This window comes from Heptranchias perlo, chromosome 1 (genome assembly GCF_035084215.1).
Source record: "Heptranchias perlo isolate sHepPer1 chromosome 1, sHepPer1.hap1, whole genome shotgun sequence".
NCBI lineage: Eukaryota > Metazoa > Chordata > Chondrichthyes > Hexanchiformes > Hexanchidae > Heptranchias > Heptranchias perlo.
Genome location: NC_090325.1, coordinates 6,862,502 through 6,888,810, shown reverse-complemented (window position 1 = coordinate 6,888,810; position 26,309 = coordinate 6,862,502). Strand labels below are relative to the sequence as shown.

Here is a 26,309-nt window from a genome sequence, read left to right as displayed (position 1 = left end):
AAAACTGGCTTAGTGGCAGAAGGCAGAGGGTGATGGTCGAAGGTTGTTTTTGTGACTGGAAGCCTGTGGCCAGTGGGGTACCACAGGGATCTGTGCTGGGGCCCTTGCTGTTTGTGGTCTACATTAACGACTTGGATATGAATGTAAAAGGTATGATCAGTAAGTTCGCTGATGATACAAAAATTAGTAGGGTGGTAAATAGCGAGGAGGATAGCCTCAGTCTGCAGGACGATATAGATGGGTTGGTCAGATGGGCGGAACAGTGGCAAATGGAATTTAACCCGGAAAAGTGCGAGGTGATGCACTTTGGAGGGACTAACAAGGCAAAGGAATACACAATGAATGGGAAGACCCTAGGCAAGACAGAGGGTCAGAGGGATCTTGGTGTGCAAGTTCACAGATCCCTGAAGGCGGCGGAACAGGTAGATAAGGTGGTAAAGAAGGCATATGGGATACTTGCCTTTATTAGCCGAGGCATAGAATATAAGAGCAAGGAGGTTATGATGGAGCTGTATAAAACACTGGTTAGGCCACAGCTGGAGTACTGTGTGCAGTTCTGGTCACCGCACTACAGGAAGGATGTGATCGCTTTGGAGAGGGTGCAGAGGAGATTCACCAGGATGTTACCAGGGCTGGAGCGCTTCAGCTATGAAGAGAGACTGGGAAGATTGGGTTTGTTTTCCTTGGAGCAGAGGAGGCTGAGGGGGGGACATGATTGAGGTGTACAAAATTATGAGGGGCATAAAGGAGCTTTTTCCCTTCGTTGAGGGTTCTATAACAAGGGGGCATAGATTCAAGGTAAAAGGCGGGAGGTTTAGAGGGGATTTGAGAAAGAACTTTTTCACCCAGAGGGTGGTTGGAGTCTGGAACTCACTGCCTGAAAGGGTTGTGGAGGCAGGAACCCTCACAACATTCAAGAAGCATTTGGATGAGCACTTGAAATGCCATAGCATACAAGGCTACGGACCAAATGCTGGAATATGGGATTAGATTAGACTGGGCTTGATGGCCGGCGCGGACACGATGGGCCGAAGGGCCTCTATCCGTGCTGTATAACTCTATGACTCTATGACTCTATAACTAGGGGGCATCGTCTCAGGATAAGGGGTCGGCCATTTAAGACTGAGATGCGGAGGAATTTCTTCACTCAGAAGGTTGTGAATCTTTGGAATTCTCTACCCCAGAGGGCTGTGGATACTGAGTCGTTGAATATATTCAAGGCCATGATAGATAGATGTCTTGACTCTAGGGAAATCGAGTGATTATGGGGATCGGGCAGGAAAGTGAAGTTGAGGTCGAAGATCAGCCATGATCTGATTGAATGGCGGAGCAGGCTCGAGGGGCCATGTGGTCTACTCCTGCTCCTGTTTCTTATGTTCTTACGTTCTTAACCTTATGATTTGGATGACCAAGTCCTCTGTTCCGAGCTGCTGGAACCAAGGAAATGTCTTGTGTGGAATGCAACTGGTTAAGGTTCAATGATATAGATCATTAAATCGTTTAACAGCCTGCAGTTCTGCCTCGTTGCCTAAGCCTCCAGGTTCAGGGAATTTTCACTGTTTTCTCCTCTATGGTTGATCACTGCATTAGGAGGTTCAGTTCTCTGGGCGGAGACTACAACAGTCCAAATCATTCTTCACTTGAAAGGAATGGACGAGATAGGCGAGTGACCTTTCCTCCTTTCCATACTTTCTTACTTCTTACGTTCTCAAATTCTTACTGTCTTTTCTCAAGACTTACTGTGTGGTATGGACTGGAGAGGAGATGTTTAAGTATAACCTCCAACAGATATGGACAATGTGAGCTGCATTTCCAAACTCTCGTCAAGTTGGAGATTAGTTGAGTCTAAACACATAGCTGAAGAGAGGTGACAAAGGGTCTCCGGTTTTTGTTGGGGTTTTTTGGACCGATTAGTTGGCATGTTATGAGGAAGGTCCTGAAAGTTTGTTTTCTCTGTCCTCTTCCTTGTTAAAGCAAATTGTTGGTCCACCAACAGGCTGGTTATAAATTGCGACTACTTGAACTAAAACTCAATTTAAAAATCCTGACTCTGTACCTTTAGTTTGATTATAAAGATTGCATTGGCAGCCGTTGTTCCTTCTTTGAGCTGTGCCATGGTAATGCGCCATGGAATCCATAGTTAAGATGTAACTTCTTCGCAGTTGATGGTAAATATGTGGCATAACCTGCACAAGGAGGCGGTGCAATCAGAGGGTGCTGCACATTTCAGGAGGACGGCGGATAAATCTTGTGGAGACAGGGCTATTGAATGCTATCAGAGTTCAACTGGGATATGAAAGACTGTGATCTTCAGGACTGGTTCGATGGATGGAAGTGGTCTAAGTACATTGGGACATAACGGGACGGGGCTAGCTAAGTCTGACACGGTAACCAAGCGTAACCTACCTTGCGGAGTCAGCAAGATTTTCCTGGAATTGGCCCTTGGGGTTTTTTTTCTTTGCCTCCCCCCAGAATTAGTGCGCTCGCACACCTGTAAGTAATACTATCTAATGGATCGGTGGGTATTTTTCAGGACTGATACCAATTCGATTCACTCCACGTGACATCAAGAAAAGGCTGAGTGCACTGGATACAGCAAAGGCTATGGGCCCCGACAACATCCCAGCTGAAGTTGTGCTCCAGAACTAGCTGCGCCTCTAGCCAAGCTGTTTCAGTACAGCTACAACACTGGCATCTACCCGACAATGTGGAAAATTGCCCAAGTATGTCCTGTCCACAAAAAGCAGGACAAATCCAATCCGGCCAATTACCGCCCCATCAGTCTACTCTCAATCATCAGCAAAGCGATGGAAGGTGTCGTCGACAGTGCTATCAAGCGGCACTTACTCACCAATAACCTGCTCACCGATGCTCAGTTTCAGTTCCGCCAGGACCACTCGGCTCCAAACCTCATTACAGCCTTGGTCCAAACATGGACAAAAGAGCTGAATTCCAGAGGTGAGGTGAGAGTGACTGCCCTTGACATCAAGGCAGCATTTGACCGAGTGTGGCACCAAGGAGCACTAATAAAATTGAAGTCAATGGGAATCGGGGAAAACTCTCCAGTGGCTGGAGTCATACCTAGCACAAAGGAACATGGTAGTGGTTGTTGGTGGCCAATCATCTCAGCCCCAGGACATTGCTGTAGGAGTTCCTCAAGGCAGTGTCTTAGGTCCAACCATCTTCAGCTGCTTCATCAATGACCTTCCCTCCATCATAAGGTCAGAAATGGGAATGTTCGCTGATGATTGCACAGTGTTCAGTTCCATTCGCAACCCCTCAGATAATGAAGCAGTCCGAGCCCGCATGCAGCAAGACGTGGACAACATCCAGGCTTGGGCTTATAAGTGGCAAGTAACATTCGCGCCAGATAAGTGCCAGGCAATGACCATCTCCAACAAGAGAGAGTCTAACCACCTCCCCTTGACATTCAATGGCATTACCATCGCCGAATCCCCCACCATCAACATTCTGGGGGTCACCATTGACCAGAAACTTAACTGGACCAGCCATACAAATACTGTGGCTACAAGAGCAGGCCAGAAGCTGGGTATTCTGCGGCGAGTGACTCACCTCCTGACTCCCCAAAGCCTTTTCACCATCTACAAGGCACAAGTCAGGAGTGTGATGGAGTACTCTCCACTTGCCTGGATGAGTTCAGCTCCAACAACACTCAAGAAGCTGGACACCATCCAGGACAAAGCAGCCCGCTTGATTGGCACCCCATCCACCACCCTAAACATTCACTCCCTTCACCACCGGCGCACAGTGGCTGCAGTGTGTACCATCCACAGGATGCACTGCAGCAACTCGACAGCACCTCCCAAACCCGCGACCTCTACCACCTAGAAGGACAAGAGCAGCAGGTACATGGGAACAACACCACCTGCACGTTCCCCTCCAAGTCACACACCATCCCGACTTGGAAATATATTGCCGTTCCTTCATCGTCGCTGGTCAAAATCCTGGAACTCCCTACCTAACAGCACTGTGGGAGAACCTTCACCACACGGACTGCAGCGGTTCAAGAAGGCGGCTCACCCCCACCTTCTGAAGGGCAATTAGGGATGGGCAATAAATGCTGGCCTCGCCAGCGACGCCCACATCCCATGAACGAATAAAAAAAAAATCCTGAGTTCATATCTCTCACAACCGACTCACTGTGGAAATAATCTTAGTATTTACCCCTTCAAGCCTTTTCAGAATCTTTGGGTCTGTTCGACCCCCCCTTAAACCTCTCTGTTCTAGTGAATACAGCCCTAGTTTTTGAAGTGTCTCATTATATCTTCTCATCCCTGGTGTCATCGCAGTTAATCTATGCTGCAATTTTGCCACAACTCCAATATGTATAGAACCATAGATGTTTGCAACAAAGGAGGAGGCCACTCAGCCCATTATGCCCTTGCTGGCTCTTTGATCGAGCATCCAAATCTGCTTTCTCCCTGTAACTTCCTCTGCTTCAAATAATTTATTCACTTTTCCCTTAAAAGATGCAATCATCTCTGCCTCAGTCTCTGTGTGGCAACGCATTGCGTGATCTAGCAACGCTCTGTGTAAAGAGATTTTCCCTAACCCCTCTCCTTACTCCTTTCTATAATGGGGTGCCTAAAACTGCACACTACTCCGACTGTGGCCTAACCAATGTTTTGTACAGATTCATCATCACATCATTCCGTTTCTATTTAAAACCCCTTTTGTAGCCTTTTTTCACCTGCAATTCTGCTTTTCAAAATCTATGTATCGCCTCCTAGGAATTCTCTGCCCCTTCATTGAGAATTTTTGGGTGAATTTCCATTGTCTTATTCCCTTTTCTAACACTGGCCATGTGAAGCACTCCCAAGTGAGGTACAGCACCAGATGTGAAGGTCCTCTCCTTCATCCTGGCTATTTTTCCACTCTCCATTCCAGCCGTCATTGCAGCCTATCTGAATTTAGTGCCAAATTATGGGCATTTTGCTGCTCTTTTATAGTCTACATCCAATGGGGTTGGATGCTGTAAAACCTTAACAGCTGCTAGAGAGAGGGGAAGCTCTGATTCTAATGCTCTGGGGTCAGAGTTCTAATTTAGCATTGAGATGAATGGAGACCTTGTTCCAATCCTCCATGCTACCCAGTCTCGACTAAAACTTGACGTTTTGAAAAGACAGACAGAATGGAAAAGGAGGGGGTGTAGCCCTGATAATAAAGGATGACATAAGGACAGTGGTGAGAAAGGATCTTGGCTCGGAGGATAAGGAAGTAGAATCAGTTTGCATGGAAATAAGAAGTAACAAGGGGCAGAAAACACTGGTGGAGCAGTTTATAGGCCCCCTAACAGTAGCTATACTGTTGGACATAGTATTAATCAAGAAATAACAGGAGCTTGTAACAAAGGTAATGCAATAATCATGGGGGACCTTAATCTTCATATAGACTGGACAAATCAATCTGACAAAGGCAGCCTGGACGACCAGTTCATGGAATGTATTCGAGACAGTTTCCGAGAACAATACGTCATGGAACCAATCAGGGAATAGGCTATTTTAGATCTTGTCTTGTGTAATGAGACACGGTTAATTCGTAATCTCACAGTAAATGATCCTCTGGGGGAGAGTGTGCATAATATGATAGAATTTCATGTTGAGTTTGAGAGTGATGTACTCAAGGCTGAAACTAGAGTCTTAAAACTTAAATAAAGCCAATTACATAGGTATAAGGGGCGAGTTGGCTAGGTAGATTGGGAAATTAGATTAAAAGATATGACGGTAGACAAGCAATGGCAAATATTTAAAGAAATATTTCAATATTCTCAACGTTCCATTGAGAAATAAAAACTCTATGGGAAAAGTGATGCATCCGTGGCTAACTAAAGAAGTTAAGGGTAGTATTGGATTAAAAGAAGAGGCCTATAATGTTGCGAAGAAGAATAGTAAGCCTGAGGATTGGGAGAGTTTTAAACAAAGGATGACCAAAAAATTGATAAAAATGGAGAAAATAGAATATGAAAGTAAACTAGCAAGAAATATAAAAACAGATTGTAAGAGCTTCCACAAATATATAAAAAGGAAGAGAGCAGCAAAAGTAAACGTTGGTCCCTTAGAGGCTGAGTCAGGAGAAATTATAATGGGGAATCAGGAAATGGCAGAGATGTTAAACAAATATTTTGTATCTGTCTTCAGAGTAGAAGACACAAAAAGCATACCAGAAATAGTGGGGAACCAAGGGGCTAATAGGATTAAAGAATATAAGAACATAAGAAATGGAAGCAGGAGTAGCCCATATGGCCCCTCGAGCCTATTCAATCAGATCATGGCTGATCTTCGCCTCAACTCCACTTTCCAGCCCACTCCCCTTTTTGGCAACCAAAGGTATTAAGGGATATGGGCCAAAGGCAAGTATATGGAGTTAGATGACAGATCAGCCATGATCTTATCAAATGGCGGAGCAGGCACGAGGGGCTGAATGGCCTACTCCTGTTCCTATGTTCCATATCCGTTGATTCCCCCAGAGTCCAAAAATCTATCTATCTCAGCCTTGAATACACTCAATGACTCAGCATCCACAGCCCTCTGGGGTAGAGAATTCCAAAGATTCACAACCCTCTGAGTGAAGAAATTCCTCGGCATCTCAATCTTAAATGTCCAACCCCTTATCCTGAGACTATGCCCCCTAGTTCTAGACTCCCCAGCCATGGGAAACAACCTCTCAGCATCTACCCTGTCAAGCCCCCTCATAATCTTATGTGTTTCAATTAGACCATCTCTCATTCTTCTAAACTCCAGAGAGTATAGGCCCATTCTACTCGATCTCTCCTCATAGGACAACCCTCTCATCCCAGGAATCAATCTAGTGAGCCTTTGTTGCACCGCTTCCAAGGCAAGTATATCCTTGGATAAGGAGACCAAAACTGTACACAGTACTCCGGGCAAGGTCTTACCAAAGCCCTGTACAATAGCGCCTTTCACGTCTTCAGGATATCACAAAGCGCTTCACAGCCAATGAAGTGAGTTCATTGTTATTGTGCAAATGAAGCAGGCACTTTGAGCACAGCATGGTCCCATAAACAATAATAAGATTAATGTCCAGTTGATCTGTTTTGGTGGATTTGGTTGAAGGATACATATTGACCAAAACACTGGGAGAACTCGTTAAGTGTCATGGGATCTTTTACATCCCACTGACACGGCCTTAGTTGAACGTCTTATCCGAAAGACGGCATCTCCGATAGTGCAGCATTCCCTCAGTACTGCAATGGAGTGTTAGCCTGGATTATGTGCTTAAGTCCTTGAAGTGGGGCTTGAACCTATGACCTTCTGACTCAAGAGTGCTATCAACTGAACCAAGCTGGCAGTTCCAGACATGGTTGTGGATATGTTTTTTTGAGGGGTTGGGATCAGTTTGGTGGAGCAGCATTAGAGGGAGTTCACTGAATTGGAAACGTTCTGTTCTTTTAGCTCCACAAAACCACAAAAATAAAGTGCCACCGAGTCTAATGGCTATATTAGAATCGTGGGCGGAGGCGGGAAGAGTATCAATGATACATACTTGACAGTATGTGCTGCATAGATGTTCTTGTGGCTTGCTGATCTCATTGGCATGCTTACACTGCTGGGGTTTGGCTTCCCATGCATACTTGTGGGAGGCAAGAGCTTCTGAGCATAATTGACGCCATATACAGCAATTGTTACTGTGCCATGTACAAGTATCTGGTCCTGCCTTGCAGCGTTTGTAGGCTGATAGGACGTCGTGCAATCATTCCCTCCTCTCCCTCCCGTCCTCCCCTCGTCTACCCCCCCCCCACCCCACCCCCCTCCCGCAATCCAATTCATCTACCTGTTTCCCAAAGGGATAAATAGGTCAAGATAGAAATGAATAAAATGAGTTGTCTCTCTGTTTTCTCCCCTCTCTTCCCAAATCCGCTGGGCTACAGTTTCAGGAGCACTCTGTACCTTCCCAATATGGCCATTCTTCAGGTGTGAGCCCAGAAGGCGAGTGTTCAGAGGCTATTTGACTGTGTGAGGATGCATGACAGCTAAGCCTCCTCTTAGGCTGCGGCTCTTTTCTCTAGAAAAGAGAGGACTGAGGCGTGATCTGATAGAGGTCTTTAAGATAATGAAAGGGTTTGATAGGGTAGATGTAGACCAGAACTTGGGGCCATAAATATAAAATAGTCACCAATAAATCCAATAGGGAATTCAAGAGAAACGTCTTCACCCAGAGAGTGGTTAGAATGTGGAACCCGCTACCACAAGGAGTAGTTGAGGCGAATAGCATAGATGCATTTAAGGAGAAGCTAGATAAACACATGAGCGAAAAAGGAATAGAAGGATATACAGATAGGGTTATACGAAATAGGGAGGGAGGAGGCTCACGTGGAGCATAAACACCGGCATGGACCTGTTCGGCTGAATGGCCTGTTACTGTGCTGCAGATTCTTTGTAATTAGAATCATAGAATCATAGAAAGGTTACAGCACGGAAGGAGGCCATTCGGCCCATCGAGTCTGCGCCGGCTCTATGCCAGAGCAATCCAGCTAGTACCACCAGCCCCCTGCCCTATCGGGTACGGTAGCATAGTGGTTATGTTACTGGACTAATAATCCAGAAGCCTGGACTAATAATCTGGAGTCATGAGTTCAAATCCCACCATGGCAGCTGGGGAATTTAAATTCAATTAATTAAATAAAAATCTGGAATAAAAAAAACTTGTATCAGTAATGGAGATCATGAAACTACCAGATTGTCATAAAAACCCATCCGGTTCACTAATGCCCTTTAGGAAAGGAAACGGCAATTGATACTAGCTCAATTGCTAAATTTAAATGTGAGATAGATAGCTTTTTGGCAACCAAAGGTATTAAGGGATATGGGCCAAAGGCAGGTATATGGAGTTACATTACAGATCAGCCATGATCATATCAAATGGCGGAGCAGGCACGAGGGGCTGAATGGCCTACTCCTGTTCCTATGTTCCTGTGTTCCGATAAAACCTGCTGTCCTTACCCGGTCTGGCCTATATTTTACTCCAGACCCACAGCATTGTGGTTGATTCTTAATCGCCCCTGAAATGGCCCAGCAAGCCACTCAGTTGTACAATCTCTCTACAGAAAATTATAATAAGAATAATAGCCGTCAGACCACTAGACACCGGACATGACAAAGGTAAACCAAACCTAGTCGACCCTGCAAAGATCTCCTCACTAACATCTGGGGAGAGCTGTCCCACAGACCAGTCAAGCAACAGCCTGACATAGCCATACTCACAGAATCATATTTTTCAGCCAATGTCCCAGACTCTTCCATCACCATCCCTAGGTACGTCCTGTCCCACCGGCAGGACAGACCGACCAGAGGTGGCGGTACAGTGATATACAGTCAGGAGGGAGTGGCCCTGGGAGTCCTCAACATTGACTCTGGACCCCATGAAATCTCATGGCATCAGGTCAAACATTGGCCAGGAAACCTTCTGCTGATTTTTTTTTATTCGTTCATGGGATGTGGGCGTCGCTGGCAAGGCCTGCTTTATTGCCCATCCCTAATTGCCCTTGAGAAGGTGGTGGTGAGCCGCCTTCTTGAACCGCTGCAGTCCGTGTGATGAAGGTTCTCCCACAGTGCTGTTAGGAAGGGAGTTCCAGGATTTTGACTACCACCTACCGCCCTCCCTCAGCTGATGAATCAGCCCTCCTCCATGTTGAGCAGCACTTGGAGGAAGCTCTGAGAGTAGCAAGGGCACAGAGTGTACTCTGGGTGGGGAATTCAATGTTCATCACCAAGAGTGGCTCGGTAGTACCACTACTGATTGAACTGGCCGAGTCCTGAAGGACATAGCTGCCAGACTGGGCCTGCAGCAGGTGGTGAGCGAGCCAACACGAGGGAAAAACCTACTTGACTTTGTCCTCACCAATCTACCTGTCGCAGATGCATCTGTCCATGACAGTATTGGTAGGAGTGACCACCGCACAGTCCTTGTGGAGACGAAGTCCCCATTCACACCGAGGACACCATCCAACGTGTTGTGTGGCACTACCACCGTGCTAAATGGGTTAGATTCAGAACAGATCTAGCAGCTCAAAACTGGGCATCCACGAGGCACTGTGGGCCATCAGCAGCAGCAGAATTGCATTCCAGCACAATCTGTAACCTCATGGCCCGGCATATTCCTCACTCTACCGTTACCAACAAGCCAGGGGATCAACCCTGGTTCAATGAGGAGCGTAGAAGAGCATGCCAGGAGCAGCACCAGGCGTACCTAAAAATGAGGTGCCAACCTGGTGAATCTACAACACAGGACTACATGCATGCTAAACAGCGGAAGCAACATGCCATAGACAGAGCTAAGTGATTCCACAACCAACGGATCAGATCAGAGCTCTGCAGTCCTGCCACATCCAGTCGTGAATGGTGGTGGACAATTAAACAACTAACGGGAGGAGGAGGAGGCTCCATGAACATCCCCATCCTCAATGATGGCAGAGTCCAGCACGTGAGTGCAAAAGACAAGGCTGAAGCGTTTGCAACCATCTTCAGCCAGAAGTGCCGAATGGATGACCCATCTCAGCCTCCTCCCGATATCCCCACCATCACAGAAGCCAGTCTTCAGCCAATTCGATTCACTCCACGTGATATCAAGAAACGGCTGAGTGCACTGGATACAGCAAAGGCTATGGGCCCCGACAACATCCCGGCTGTAGTGCTGAAGACTTGTGCTCCAGAGCTAGCCGCGCCTCTAGCCAAGCTGTTCCAGTACAGCTACAACATTGGCATCTACCCGACAATGTGGAAAATTGCCCAGGTATGTCCTGTCCACAAAAAGCAGGACAAATCCAATCCGGCCAATTATTGCCCTTCAGTCTGCTCTCAATCAGCAGCAAAGTGATGGAAGGTGTCGTCGACAGTGCTATCAAGCGGCACTTACTCACCAATAACCTGCTCACCGATGCTCTGTTTGGGTTCCGCCAGGACCACTCTGCTCCAGACCTCATTACAGCCTTGGTCCAAACATGGACAAAAGAGCTGAATTCCAGAGGTGAGGTGAGAGTGACTGCCCTTGACATCAAGGCAGCATTTGACCGAGTGTGGCACCAAGGAGCCATGGTAAAATTGAAGTCAATGGGAATCAGGGGGAAAACTCTCCAGTGGCTGGAGTCATATCTAGCACAAAGGAAGATGGTAGTGGTTATTGGAGGCCAATCATCTCAGCCCCAGGACATTGCTGCAGGAGTTCCTCAGGGCAGTGTCCTAGGCCCAACCATCTTCAGCTGCTTCATCAATGACCTTCCCTCCATCATAAGGTCAGAAATGGGGATGTTCACTGATGATTGCACCGTTCCTTCATCATTGCTGTGTCAAATTCCTGGAATTCCCTTCCTAACAGCACTGGGAGAACTTTCACCACACGGATTGCGGCGGTTCAAGAAGACGGCTCACCACCACCTTCTCAAGGGCAATTAGGGATGGGCAATAAATGCCGGCCTCGCCAGCGACGTCCACATCCCATGAACGAATGGAAAAAAAACAATCCATGCAATTTTTTTCCTTTCAAGTACTTATCCAGTTCCCTTTTGAAGGCCATGATTGAATCTGCCTCCACCACCCCTTCGGGCAGTGCATTCCAGATCCTAACCACTTGCTGTGTAATAAAAGTTTTTTGTCATGTCACCTTTGGTTCTTTTGCCAATCACCTTAAATCTATGTCCTCTGGTTCTTGACCCTTCCGCCAATGGGAACAGTTTCTCTCTCTCTACTCTGTCTGGACCTTTCATGATTTTGAATACCTCTAGCAAATCTCCTCGCGACCATCTCTGTTCCAAGCTTCTCCAGTCTATCCACGTAACTAAAGTCCTTCATCCCTGGAATCATTTCAGTAAATCTCTTCTGCACCCTCTCTAAGGCCTTCATATCTTTCCTAAAGTGCGATGCCCAGAACTGGACACAATACTTCGGCTGTGGCCGAACCAGAGTTTTATAAAGGTTCATCATGACTTCTATACTTTTGTACTCTGTGCCTCCATTGATAAAGCCCAGGATCCCATGTGCTTTTTTTAACCACTTTCTCAACCTGCCCTGCCACCTTCAACGATTTGCGCACATATACCCCCAGATCTCTCTGTTCTTGTACCCCTTTTACATTTGTGCCCTCTAGTTTATATTGCCTCTCTTCGTTCTTCCTACCGAAATGTATCACTTCGCATTTTTCTGCGTTAAATTTCATCTGCCACGTGTCCGCCCATGCCACCAGCTTGTCTATTTCCTTTTGAAGTCTATCACTATCCTCCTCACTGTTTACTGCCGTGTCAAGTTTTGTGTCATCTGTAAATTGTGAAATTGTGCCTTGTACACCCAAGTCCAAGTCCTTAATATATATCAAAAAAGCAGTGGCCCCAGCACCGACCCCTGAAAACACCACTGCACACCTCCCTCCAGTCTGAAAAACAACCATTCACATAACTACTCTCTGTTTCCTGTCCCTTAGCCAATTCTGTATCCATGTTGCTACTACCCCCTTTATTCCATGGGCCGCAACCTTGCTGATAAGCCTTTCAAACGCCTTTTGAAAGTCCATACACACCAAATCAATTGCATTGCCGTCATCTACCCTCTCTGTTACCTCATCAAAAAACTCTATCAGCTGAGTTAAACACGATTTGCCTTTAACAAATCCGTGCTGGCTTTTCCCTAATCAATCCACACTCGTCCAAGTGACTGTTAATTCTCTCCCGGATTATCATTTTTAGAAGTTTCCCCACCACTGAGGTTAAACTGACTGGCCTATAGTTGCTGGGTTTATCCTTACAATTTTTTTCGAACAAGGGTGCAACTTTTGCAATTCTCCAGGACGACGTGTACACAGATTTGTGCCCGTCGTCCACAAGTGGACTCTTTCTGGAAGGGGGACAGTGATCAGGGGCAGGGAACCCTGGCTGATTATTCCCTTCCCCGTCTCTGTGGTGATGAGACCAATTGTAGTGCCTTAAGTCCCCCCCCCCAGAGGAGATCATGCAGGAATAGAACCTGTGACCTTCTGGTCTGTCTGGCTCAGCGCCACATCATGCCTTAAGGTCATCAGGGGAGAAACCCTTTACGCTGTTCATTTCAATTCCTGCCTCCCCTGTTTTAAACTTAAATGGGAAATGCGTCTGTGAGTCAGTGAAGCACAAGCATGCCGTGGCTGGTCACACCTGACACATGGCCTTGTCCAGCGCTATCAGATCCTGTCGTTGTTTTCACCAGCAGTGCAATCACATTTGGCATTTCTTAACTGGCCGGCTGCATGTTTTTGATGTAGAGCCATTTAGGAAAAAAATAACATCTTTCACTTTTTAAACGCTGATTGCCCATTTCCTCCTTGCTCCGCTGTGGAACGTGAGCCTCTCGCGGACCCTTGGAACCCAGCCCTTTTCATCTGACGTAAACGGCTTCCACGTCTCGTGGGCCGCCAACACGTCCGATTTCCAATGACGTGCAGCCCAACAGACATGAAGATTGCTCTTTGTTGTGTTGTTTTTGCTCAGCCCCGATGACTGTTTAACGGCTCTGAAGGAAACAAACAATGTTCAATGAGATGGTCTGATTGCAGCAATAAGTGGATGTTTTTGACGTGATACGGTTGTATCAGCCAAAATTCCTTTAATTTTTATAATGCAGTGACAAGTCAGTTCCATTTGATGAATTGGTACAGAACAATTAATGTTTTTGGGTGTGCTGTTTTCCAAGCTGTACGTGCAAAAAGGTCCTGCAAACAACAAAAGAGGAGCAAGATCACGTCTTTTTTTTATTCGTTCATGGGCTGTGGGCATCAGTGGCGAGGCCAGCATTTATTGCCCATCCCTAATTGCCCTTGAGACGGTGGTGGTGAGCGGCGTTCTTAAACCGCTGCAAGCCTTGTGGTAAAGGTTCTCCCACAGTTCTGTTAGGTAGGGAGTTCTTGGATTTTGACCCAGTGACGATGAAGGAATGGCCATATGAATCGAATTGGCTGAAGACTGGCTTCTGTGATGTTGGGGATTTGGGAGGAGGCCAAGATGGATCATCCACTCGGCACTTTTGGCTGAAGATGGTTGCAAACGCTTCACCCTTGTCTTTTACATTCATGTGCTACGTTCTGCCACCATTGATGATGGGCATGTTCACGGAGCCTCCTCCTCCCGTTAGTTGTTTAATTGTCCACCACCATTAACGACTGGATGTGGCAGGACTGCAGAGCTTTGATCTGATCCGTTGGTTGTGGGATCGCTTAGCTATGTCTGTAGCATGCTGCTTCCACTGTTTAACATGCATGTAGTCTTGTGTTGTAGCTTCACCAGGTTGGCACCTCACTTTTAGATACATCTGGTGCTGCTCCTGGCATGCTCTTCTACACTCCTCATTGAACCAGGGTTGATCCCCTGGCTTGTTGGTAATGGTAGAGTGAGGAATATGCCGGGCCATGAGGTTACAGATTGTGCTGGAATACAATCCTGCTGCTGCTGACCCACAGCGCCTCGTGGATGCCCAGTTTTGAGCTGCTAGATCTGTTCTGAATCTATCCCATTTAGCACGGTGGTAGTGCCACACAACACGATGGACGGTGTCCTCGGTGGGTAAGACGGGCCTTCATGTCCACAAGGACTGTGCGGTGGTCACTCCTACCAATACTGTCATGGACAGGTGCATCTGCCACAGGTAGATTGGTGAGGATCGACGTCAAGTAGGTTTTTCCCTCGTGTTGGTTCGCTCACCATCTGCCACAGGCCCAGTCTAGCAGCTATGTCCTTTAGGACTCGGCCAGCTCGGTCATTGGTGGTGAACATTGCGGTCCCCCATCCAGAGTGCATTCCGTGCCCTTGCTACCCTTGTGAGTGGTGCTCAACATGAAGGAAGACTGATTCATCAGCTGAGGGAGGGCTTTAGGCGGTAATCTGCAGGTGGTTTCCTTGTCCGCGATTGACCTGATGCGATGAGATTTCATTGGGTCCGGAGTCAACGTTGAGGACTCCCAGGGCCACTCCCTCTTGGTGGGTCAGGACATACCTCAGGGATGGTGATGGAGGAGTCTGGGACATTGGTTGAAAGGTATGATAATGTCAGGCTTTGCTTGACTAGTCTGTGGGACAGCTCTCTCAATTTTGGCACAAGTGAGTTGTTAGTGAGAAGGACTTTGCAGGGTCGACGGGGCTTGATTTGCCTTTGTCGTGTCCGGTGGTCCGTCCGGTTTTATTCTTACTATGATTTTCTGTAGCGGGATTGCACACCTGAGTGGGCTTGCTCGGCTGTTAAGAATCAACCACATTGCTGTGGGTTTGGAGTCATATATAAGGCAGACCGGTTAAGGATGGCAGGTTTTTTCCTCCCTAAAGAGCATTAGTGAACCAGATGGGTTTTTATTACAATCTGGTGGTATTATGGTCACCATTTCTGATACTAGCTTTTTATTCCATTTTATTAACGGAATTTAAATTCTCTTGCTGCTGTGGCAGGATTTGAACTTATAATTCTGGATTATTAGTTTAGGTCTGCTGATTACTAGTCTAATAACATAACCACTATGCTATCGTACCCTTGTACGCTTTCTACTTGGAACATAGGAACAGGGCCATTCAGCCCCCCTGTCATTCAGCTCGATCATGGCTGATCTGCACCTCAACTCCATTTACCCGCCTTAGCTCCATATCCCTTGATACCCTTACCTAACAAAAATCTATCGGTCTCAGTCTTGAAAGCTCCAATTGTTCCAGCATCCACAGCCTTTTGTCGGGGGTGGGTGGGGGGAGTGTTCTAGATTTCTTCTACCCTTTGTGTGAAAAAGTGCTCTCTAATTTCCCTCCTGGATGGCCTGGTTCTAATTTTAAGATTGTGTCCTCTCATTTTTGATTCCCCCACTAGAGTAAATAGTTTCTCTCCTATCTACCCTATTGAATCCTTTTATCATTTTAAATACCTCGATCAGATCACCCCTTAATCGTCTATACTCAAGGGAATACAAACCAAATTTATACCACCTGTCCTCACAACTTAACCCTGTAAGCCCCGGTACCATTCTGGTGAATCTGCGCTGCACCCCCTCCAAGGCCAGTATATCCTTCTTGAGGTGCGGTGCCCAGAACCCCAGATGGGGCCTGACCAAGACTCTACACAACTGAAGCATAACTTCAGTACTCCTCAGGGAGATCAGTTATGCCAGAAATTGATTCAGGCTTTGGTGAAGCGCTCAAACAAGGTAAAGGCAGTTAGAAGCAAGAAGGAAGGTTGAGGGTGATCATTTTCATCCAAAAGGTTGTGGAATTTGGAATACATAGAAGGAAGGACACTGAAGAGTTATCAGACAGTTCTAGAGACAATTTGATGTCTTCCTGGAGAGAGTAGGGAATGTGGTAGGTTGGTGGAAGTGTGAAAAAGGGAGATGGCTTGTTTCCTGTACCTGAAAGTTCTAATGTTCTTGTGAAATCCCTCTTCTTATTCTAAATCAATTGATACTTTGAGTTTCTGACCCCAAAATCCTGTCCATCACAGAGACCGCCTACTTCCCATCCGTAACCTCACCTGCCTCTGTCCCTAACTCAGTCCATCCACCAATGAAACCTTGATCCACCCATTTGTCATCTCCAGACACAACTATTTCCCATCCTCCATAAACCAGCTCATCCAAGACTCTGCATCCTGTATCCTATTCTGTGCGTCCTGCGTGCCCATTACCCTGTCTTTGCTGATGCACATTGGCTCCTGTCGCCAACACCTCAAGTTCAAAATTCTTATCCTCGTGTTTAAATCACTTCATGGCCCCACCCCTCCCTATCTCTGTCACCTACTCCTGCCCTACAACCACCCACCCCCAATGAACTCCCCATTCCTCCAACTCTGGCCCTCGTCAGCCATGCCTTCAGCCGCCTAGGCGCTACACTCTGTGGCACCATATCACAAGTAATAAGCTTTTAGTTTCAGCAGTCTTGTTTTGAAAGGTTATTCCTGTGGATTCCTGTGACCCTCGACCCAGGCAGGTTGTATGAAGGGCCGTGGTGGCATGTCAGGATATTGCCTGTGGCCCCTCCAGACAGTGGAGCTCTTCATCTCGTCTTGTTGCAATTTGTGGGGGTATTTTTGGAGTGACCAAGATGAACATTAAAGGGACAAGACCCATAGTGCAGGATGCCACCAAACATGAAGAGAGAAGCAGAAGTGCATCAGGAAGTAGTGATTGATTGACATCAAACTTGGGTTTTAAAAGCCTGAAGGTTATGAGGAAGTAAAGAATAAGGGAGGTGAGGAGTACTGCAGTTTTGATGTCATTGACCGATATTGTACCTGTGTTTAAGAGCAGAGTTCCGGAGGTGTGTAATGTAGGCAGATTTCACCAGTGGAATAACCAAGCCAAAAGTCAAACTGGGGATCAGTAATTAAGCAAGAACTTTTGAAGATTTGGATTACTTGAGAGTTAAGAGCAACTTTCCTGACCCGAAAGTACTGCTGCAAAGGAATAGGATCTTAGTTAGAAAAGCAAGAGGGATCATTTTTTTTAAAGAAAATAAGCAAATTTCCAAAGAAAAGTGGACTGGGTTGGGGGTGGGGGTGGTGGTCGGATGGGGGGAGGAGAGAGATTGAAGAGATGGCACAGGACAGGGTTTAGAACCCCAGATATTTAGGACAGTAGGAGGGATGCCATCAGGAACACAGGTCTTGGCAGAGTCCAGGATTTGACAGACTTGGCGGGGTAAAATTTGATGTTACCCATTATGGTCAAACTGAATGGAGCAATGGAGGGAGATTCTCTCCCAAGGTCATCGAGATTCAACTTGGAAGGATAAAAGTTTGTCAGCAACTATACCATCAGAAGAGAAGTGGGAAGAAGGATTCACAGATGTTACGAGAGAGCGTTTTGGCTAAGGATCAGAAGGAGAGTGGAAATACACCAGCAGTTGGTGTTTTTCTGTAAAGTTGTGTTTAGTAGCTCTGATAATCGATTTACAGAGGTTATGAGCAGAGATTACGTTGGCTCAGGATACTTCAGAATGACTAAAAGTCCAGATGCGATGGGCAGAATGATTGAACCAGGATGTAGTACCATATCTGATAGAAAGGGAAGAGCCGAGACGAAACCTTTCCTGCAACTCAACCAGATAGTGAGCCAGTGTTGTTGTCCTGCTTGACCCGCAAACCCCACTCCAGTTCATGACCAGAACTTCCCACTTCCAGCTGTGAAACATCGCCTGTCTTCATCTCTATTTCACTCCCATTCCGGTTGAAACCCTCATTCATGTCTTCGTTACCTCCAACTTTTCCAACGTCAACTCATGCAGAACTTGGCCGCACACATCCGACCTTGTACAAAGTTCCTGCCTCCCTTGTCACCCTCCTCATTCCTCAGCACATTAAACTCAAGGTCCTGGTCTACGCATCTTTCCGCGGTCTCGTTCTTCCTGATTCTGCAACCTGCTCCAGCCCTACGTCTCTGCTTGCAATCTTCGATCTTCTGACTCAGGTCTACCGTGTGTCCTCTCCCTTCCTCCACTTTACCATCGCTGAGAGCCTTCAGCCATCTTACCCACGCTGTAACTTTTTTCCAAAACCCCACTTACATCTCTCTCCACCATTAGAAGTCTCCTGAAAACCCACCCGTTGGGCCCTGACCTCCAACTGCGGACTGTCTTTGGACATTCTCCGCCGTTAGAGGCACTACATAATGTAAGTTGTTGAGTAAATCCTCGTGCCGTTGCACTTCTGTCTCATTTGTTGTGACATTACTTTGTTGTTTACAATTCAGTTGTGCATGAGTTTTGTTTTTGTATAAAGGAGTGGGATAACTCCATTTCCTCCCCCCCCCCCCCCCCCCCCACTGCTCCTTCCCCACTTGACCACACGTGAACCTGCACGGTTGTTTAAAAGCCGCAATTTTGCCATCTGGCCACGGACCTTTCCCAGTGTCTGTGCAAAGTCAGCTGCATGAAAATTGCGGGCAGGAGTATGCTTGCCTGCTCTGGCCGGCCATTTGCACTCGCTGCAGGCGGCACCGCTGCCTCCCGGTGAAACCGACTTCTCTGATGGTGGAAACGTTGCTGTCGATGCCAGCGCCGCAAATGTGCGTCTTAGTGGCCCTGTACCTGACTTGGCACCACAAGCTGTCAATACTGGTGATCTACTCTCCAGCACCAACATCCCTCACTCAGTCGAGTACAAAAAGCAAAAATTAGCTACCCTGAGGTGAATTTTAATTTCCCCAAAACAGCATGTTTATATTTAAGGTTCTCTGTAATTGAGAATTAACCCACTGAGTGGGATTTATCTGGTTTTCATTGATGCCATGCCACTGAAAATGTATGTCATTACCTCTTATTAGACGCAATCATCATTAATGGTAATAGAATCCAGAGACTACAGAATAGCATATTTGAGACGATTTGGAGTTGCTGTAAGAAGTCTTAAGGACTTAATGGTGTAATAACTCCAGGGTAATTGGATCATGTTACCTTATTAAAGTTCTGAGAGTCGGATAACACTTACAGGAATGTATATATCCGCTAGGAGGTGCACGGGAGAAAGCCCTGGATGAATTGGACCCTGATTTGTTTAACTTCAGTTTTAACTCTGACTGTAAAGACTTATGCTGGACAAGATTGTAAATAGCAAATGGTTAAGTTGGCACAGTACCATATTGGTCAACACTTTTACAATCTGCAAGCTTAAAATTGTCTTAGTTTCTAGCCACGGTTGTAGTGCATCATTAAATAGCCAAGTCAAGATTTGGAATTTGGCATGTGGGTATGTATGTCCTGTCAAATGTCAGTCAGCCTGGGCTCAGTGGTAGCACTCTTGCCTCTGAGTCAGAAGGTTGTGAGTTCAAGACTTGAGTTTATGGTCCAGACTGACACTTCAGTGCTGCATTGTCAGAGGTACTGTCTTTCAGATCAGATGAGATGTTAAACCAGGGCCCTGCCTGATCTCTCAGGTGGATGTCACTATTTGAAGAAGAGCAGGAGAGTTCTCCCCAGTGTCCTGGCCAAGATTTATTCTTCAACCAACACCATAAAACAGATAATCTGGTCATTATCTCATTGCTGTTTGTGGGACCTTGCTGTGTGCCAAATTGGCTTTGTGTTTCCTACATTACAACAGTGGCTACACTGCAAAAGAACTTCACTGGCTTTAAAACACTTTGGGATGTCCTGAGGTGGTGAAAGGTGCTATATAAATGCAAGTCTTCCTCTTTCTTTTCTCTTTTCCTTTTTTATTTGTTGCAGTAAGGTTTTAAAGCTGTTGTCACGTGCAAGTGAAATAGCCCTTGTTAACAATTTGCCTGCTTTATAGAGAATGATGGGCGCTGGACAGTTGATTGTGATTCACTAAAAGATGTAGTGACTACATTGCTGTTGCTAATCTTCGAAAGCAGATGTTATCACTTCTCGGCAACATGGACTGCACAGGGTGATATCTACCATGAAAGGATAGAATAACCTCCCTCTCCCTCTCGCCCTCCATGAGTGAACTCTGTAATATGTATGATAAACAGTGGATAAATGGTAAAGATTTTGAATCTGTAATCTCATCTCTGGATTTAGTTGTGGTTTGTAAGCATCCTCTGAACCCTGAGTTGTGATTACAGCCTTGAAAACAGTCCAGGCCATCTGTAATTTTTAAATATAATATATTCAGCTCTGAACTTCATGGGAGGTTTTTCTTTTTCTTAAGCTTTATTTCAAAAAGCCAATCATTTTAAATAAATGTTTTATTGAGATGAAGGCATTGAATACAACAACAACAGCAACAATGTGCATTTATACAGCGCCTTTAATGTAGAACAAATGTCCCAAGTTGCTTCACTAGTGTTGCCAGCTCTGGTTGGATGTATTCCTGGATCATGTGATGTTTGATCACCTGACCCATTCCCCCTATTTACAGTTGTTACTACATTTACCTTAGAAAGGTTGGGTCCCTTGTGTGAGTCACAAGCCAGCTTTATTATTCAGGACTCTAGCATTCCTAAGATAATGTAGGATAATTATGTTATAGGACACGAGAATTTTTATTAAACTCGATGCACGATTTGGACAGAAATGTTTGGAATCATGTCATGTAGACATTTGTGATATGTGCCAGGTTTGGAGTGGCCAAGGACAAAAATCTGTGGCAAGCTACCCGTATGCATCAGCAACTTTGCATAGATTACAGAGAGCTACTTTGTTGTAACTGGCTGGTTCACGATTATATCATATGTTATAAAATAAATTAGGTTTAGAGTGTAAAAATGTATGTTTTTTTTTAATACGGAACCCTGGTGGTAGTAGAAATCTGGAACTCTTTCCCCCGCCCCCCCCGCAAAAAGCTGTTGAGGCTGGGGGTCAATTGAAAATTTCAAAACTGAGATTGATAGATTTATAATGTGTAAGAGTATAAAGGGTCACGGAACTAAGGCGGGTAAATGGACTAAGACACAGATCAGCCTTAATCTAATTGAATGGTAGAACAGGCTGGAGGGGCCTACTCCTGTTCCTATGTTCCCACTTTAATCCAGGAACGGCAAATGAATCGATGTCAACTGATTGAGAGGAGCTGCACCATTTGTCGTGCTCTCTCCAGTCAGGGCAACACCACCGGGGCAGGCAACCTTTGTTTGTCTCAAACAACCAGTCTGTTTCCTTTATATTTTTATAGTGAGCAGAATAGAGAGCACAAAGTACTCGGTGGACATTTAAAAACTGACTTCAAATCGGACCCTGGCACACAACATATTTCACAGGTTCATTTACTAGACACGATTACCAATTAGGAGCACAGGGTTTTTTGGTGCATTCACCAATCGTCGGATCAGATTGCATGACAAAAAATAAGGCCCTTTCTCCCCTTCTTACAGTCAGAATAATAACTTTGTTTACCAGTTGCAAGCTTGCAGGCTGCCTCAGTTGAAATTCTTACAAGTAATAGGCCTGGAATTTCCTGGTGGCAGGTCCTGCTCCATTTGCCACAGTGACCTGGCCTTAAAGTGCAGCAAAACCGGGGCGGGGTCAGCAATGAGGAAATTTCAGTTGTAACTGCAGAGCCTCGAGCTCCAGGAAGGCAGGTACGACGGTGGGAGTGGGATGCAGGAAGGGTTTCGGGCGAGAAGTACATAAACGTGAAGAGGTTGCTGCATGCTTTTCTCCTGGGTTGTTAGCAGCAGTGCCCGGGAGATTCCCGGACAATCTAGGAGGGTGGGCAAACGTACACGTCACGGAGGCATCATCTGGCAAAGAAAATGGACACCGAGTCGAAGAAGGAGATTTTAGGAGGTGTAACCAAAATTAGATTAGATCATGGCTGACCTGTAGCTTAACTCCATTTAACCGCCTTTGTCCCATATCCCTTGATACCCTTACCCAACAAAAATCTATCAATCTCAGTCTTGAAAATTTCAATAGAGGGAGCTGTATTCTGCGCCTAATCCATATTGTACCAGACCTGGGAGTGTTTGATGGGACAGTGTAGAGGGAGCTTTACTCTGTATCTAACCTGTGCTGTACCTGCCCTGGGAGTGTTTGATGGGACAGTGTAGAGGGAGCTTTACTCTGTATCTAACCCGTGCTGTACCTGCCCTGGGAGTGTTTGATGGGACAGTGTAGAGGGAGCTTTACTCTGTATCTAACCCATGCTGTACCTGCCCTGGGAGTGATTGATGGGACAGTGTAGAGGGAGCTTTACTCTGTATCTAACCCATGCTGTACCTGCCCTGGGAGTGTTTGATGGGACAGTGTAGAGGGAGCTTTACTCTGTATCTAACCCGTGCTGTACCCGCCCTGGGAGTGTTTGATGGGACAGTGTAGAGGGAGCTTTACTCTGTATCTAACCCATGCTGTACCTGCCCTGGGAGTGTTTGATGGGATAGTATAGAGGGAGCTTTACTCTGTATCTAACCCAGGCTGTACCCGCCCTGGGAGTGTTTGATGGGACAGTGTAGAGGGAGCTTTACTCTGTATCTAACCCGTGCTGTACCTGCCCTGGGAGTGTTTGATGGGACAGTGTAGAGGGAGCTTTAGTCTGTATCTAACCTGTGCTGTACCTGCCCTGGGAGTGTTTGATGGGACAGTGTAGAGGGAGCTTTACTCTGTATCTAACCCGTGCTGTACCTGCCCTGGGAGTGTTTGATGGGACAGTGTAGAGGGAGCTTTACTCTGTATCTAACACATGCTGTACCTGCCCTGGGAGTGTTTAATGGGACAGTATAGAGGGAGCTTTACTCTGTATCTAACACATGCTGTACCTGCCCTGGGAGTGTTTAATGGGACAGTATAGAGGGAGCTTTACTCTCTAACCTGCGCTGTACCCGCGCTTGGTTTGTTTGATGCTGGTACTGGCTGCCTGAAATGGAACACTGAAATCCATTGCCCAGATGTGCCATTAATTCTGAAAAAGTTTAAATGGTAAAAATCTGGGAATGATTTTGTGGTAAGTAGCAACATTTCACATTACTTTACCTGTTGCGGGACCCTTATCCCGCAGGATTCCTTTAAGACCGGTGACACAACTTAATAAAAGCTCTAATCCCAGCGAGAGAGGCCTGGTTACATGTGTTGAGGAAACAGGCCAAACCGAAAACATACAGGTCTGGTATTGTCGTGATAATTTCCAACAGCTGCCGCACACCTGTCTTTTATAATAGATATCTGCTTGGAGCTTTTCATGTTTTTATGGAAGTGTTGCCTTGATTGACATTGTTATTGATTGATATGGATGTGGGCCATGCACTGAGTTTCACCTTATTTCTCTCTTTTTTTTCTGTGTTTGTTTCATGTGTCTGACAGGTACTAAGTGCCCAAGATCTGGTCGACTTTTCCCCCGTGTACAGATGTTTGCACATATATACTGCACTGGTAAGTCACTTGGACTCCCAGTCATGATATTCTAGGTGGGGTGGTGGGAAAGATGGTGTCTGAAGATCCTGAAAGAATGGACCCCTTTGATCCAGACCTGCTTGTCTGTCAGCAAGGTGGTGTAATGAATCTCTTTTTGGTCAGACTTTTGGGAACCATGGGTTCAAGCTCTCGTGTGTTTTGGTGGCCGTTGGGGTTTAGCGTGACACAAGCGAGTAGCCATTTAATTGTGAGAATTTATTTGCACCATTGTTTTGTCACATCAACGGGAAACTGTATGAACTGTGCTGAGACTCGCGCTGCATTGCGAGCTTTAAATACTCTGCACTCGTAACTTGTCACACGGGCTGCAGCGGTTCAAGAAGGCGGCTCACCACCACCTTCTCAAGGGCAATTAGGGAATGGGCAATAAATGCCGGCCTCGCCAGCGACGCCCTCATCCCATGAACAAATTAAAAAAAATATCAGGGCATTCCAGAACTCACTTGACGGCGCAAGAGCACAGGAAGAATCACACAAAAGAAGAACAGCCCAGAGTCCCGTTGTGTTGAGGGCCTCAAGGCCAGTGGAGCTATTATACCAGAGAACATTCAAAATCATGTTTAACAATTGGAAAGTTTTATAGAAATGCTTTGCGATGGATTTAAAAGAAATAAAAAGAGCTGTGAATGACGGTAATAAAAACAGAAAGTGCTGGAAAGGTCCTTCTGCATCTGGAAAGGGAAAAGACAGGTTAATGTTTCGGGTTGGGACCCTTTATTGGAACCAAAGCGTTAACCTGTGCTACCTCGTTCTAATCCGTGTACCTCCAACTCGTTTCTGTTTTCTATGGCCCGTCTACTGTAATATATAGTTTGAAGATTGCAGCGTGTTACTGCAACAGCCCGCAGCTTCAGAGAGGTGCCAGCTTTCTCCCTTGCAAAGAGTTTTTAGCCCTTGACTCCAGGAAAATAATACCACATCTGGGAAAGGTATCTGGCCAGTGCTGCCTGCTGTTGCGACCGCCGTTTAACCCCTCGCCCACCCGGAGACATGGCTTTGGAGTAAGCTTCATTCTTCAGTACCCTACAACCACGTCTCAAAGTGAGGAGTGCAAGATCTATCTATCTCTTTTAATTTATTCCCAATTCTTAAAGTCTGATCTAGCTTCAGGTCATCTCTAGTATAGCTTGTATCGAACGCTCAAAGCAAGGCTGAGATGGGAAGGAAAGATACCGCAAGTTTGGGCCTGCTACACTAGTTTCTCATGCTTCCCCCCGCCCCCCCGCCCTCCCCTTGTGTTTATCTGCAGTGCAAAAGTTCAGTGTTGTCCTGTGGTTTGTGTCTCGAGGTCAGTCCATGGTCAGGGTCTTGGTGACAGAGGGTGTAAGTCCTACCGTCAGCAGGCTGGAAGTTGGGAGAGACTCAGCTATCTGGGAACCGGTGCCACTGACACAGGAAGCACTGAACTTGTCAGGAAGGTCAAGAGTGGCAAAATGTTAGCCCACGGGGTCAGTGGCGGGGCAGCGGCGAGTGTGCTTCAAATCTTTTCATGGATCTATTGTTCCTGATAAGGCTGTAAAAAGAGCGCTCGTTTGTACCTCCGTAGAAATCTGAAGAGTTTCCTCAGTTAGAAATCATTTCCTGAGTCCGTCAGTCTGGGTAAATAGCTAAAAGTAGTGTGTACAGATATCCAGTATCTTAACAACTCTCAGAAAAACAGGATAACAATTTAGATGAGCGAAATAATCTCACATTAAGTCTTAAGCACTGCGGGTCCACATGTATACTTTTGAATCAAGATTTTTTTACTCCAGTTTTTTCCTGTCCCAGTTTCCCCCCCGCTCTCCCGAAGGTGCCGATTCTTGCTCGAGCGTCGGTAGCTCTAGTAACTGGATGGCAATGTAGTCAGTGTCTTCTCTCTTCTCCACACATACCAACTCACCCCCACCTTCAAGACATATGGGGAAAATGTTACCAGTGGTCTCTAATATAAGTTGAGGTCTGCTTCATTAATTTGGTGTGTGAGGTGACACCAGTCGATCTCTTTACCGCAGGGTTCACTGCGTTCCCCTCCTGCTCTCCAGCCGGGGTGCAGTTCCACGGGCACTGCGCAGTTAGTGACCCCACAACCAAGAAGCCATTCTTTCTTTTCTCAAAGAAGGAAGGAAAGAAAGAACTTGCATTCCTATAGCGCCTTTCATGACCTCAGGACATCTCAAAGCGCTTTACAGCCAGTGAAGTACTTTTGAAGTGTAATCGCTGCTGGGATGTAGGAACCGCTGCAGCCAATTTGCGCACAGCAAGATCCCACAAACCGCAACGTAATAATGACCCGATCATCTGTTTTAATGTTAGTTGAAGGATAAAAGTTGGCCAGGACACCAGGGAGAATTCCCCTGCTCTTTGAATAGTGCCATGGGATCTTTTACGCCCACCTGTGAAGGGAGACCGGGCCTTGATTTAACCCAAACCGCATCTTTTCCAAGCTCTACAGGTCCCCCTGCCCCTGGAGTTCACTTCCTCATCTTCCTCTCCCTCC

At 46.3% G+C, this 26,309-nt stretch overlaps 1 protein-coding gene across 5 annotated transcripts in view; it reads left to right on the top strand.

The window, feature by feature from the left end:
- Positions 1-26,309, top strand: part of LOC137314445 (exocyst complex component 6B) — a 628,729-nt gene that overhangs the window by 271,715 nt on the left and 330,705 nt on the right. For all 5 annotated transcript variants that reach the window (XM_067979862.1, XM_067979811.1, XM_067979897.1 and 2 more), the window contains one exon: positions 23,720-23,788. In XM_067979862.1, the coding sequence (XP_067835963.1) occupies positions 23,720-23,788 (69 nt within the window). The remainder of the gene's footprint in view (positions 1-23,719; positions 23,789-26,309) is intronic.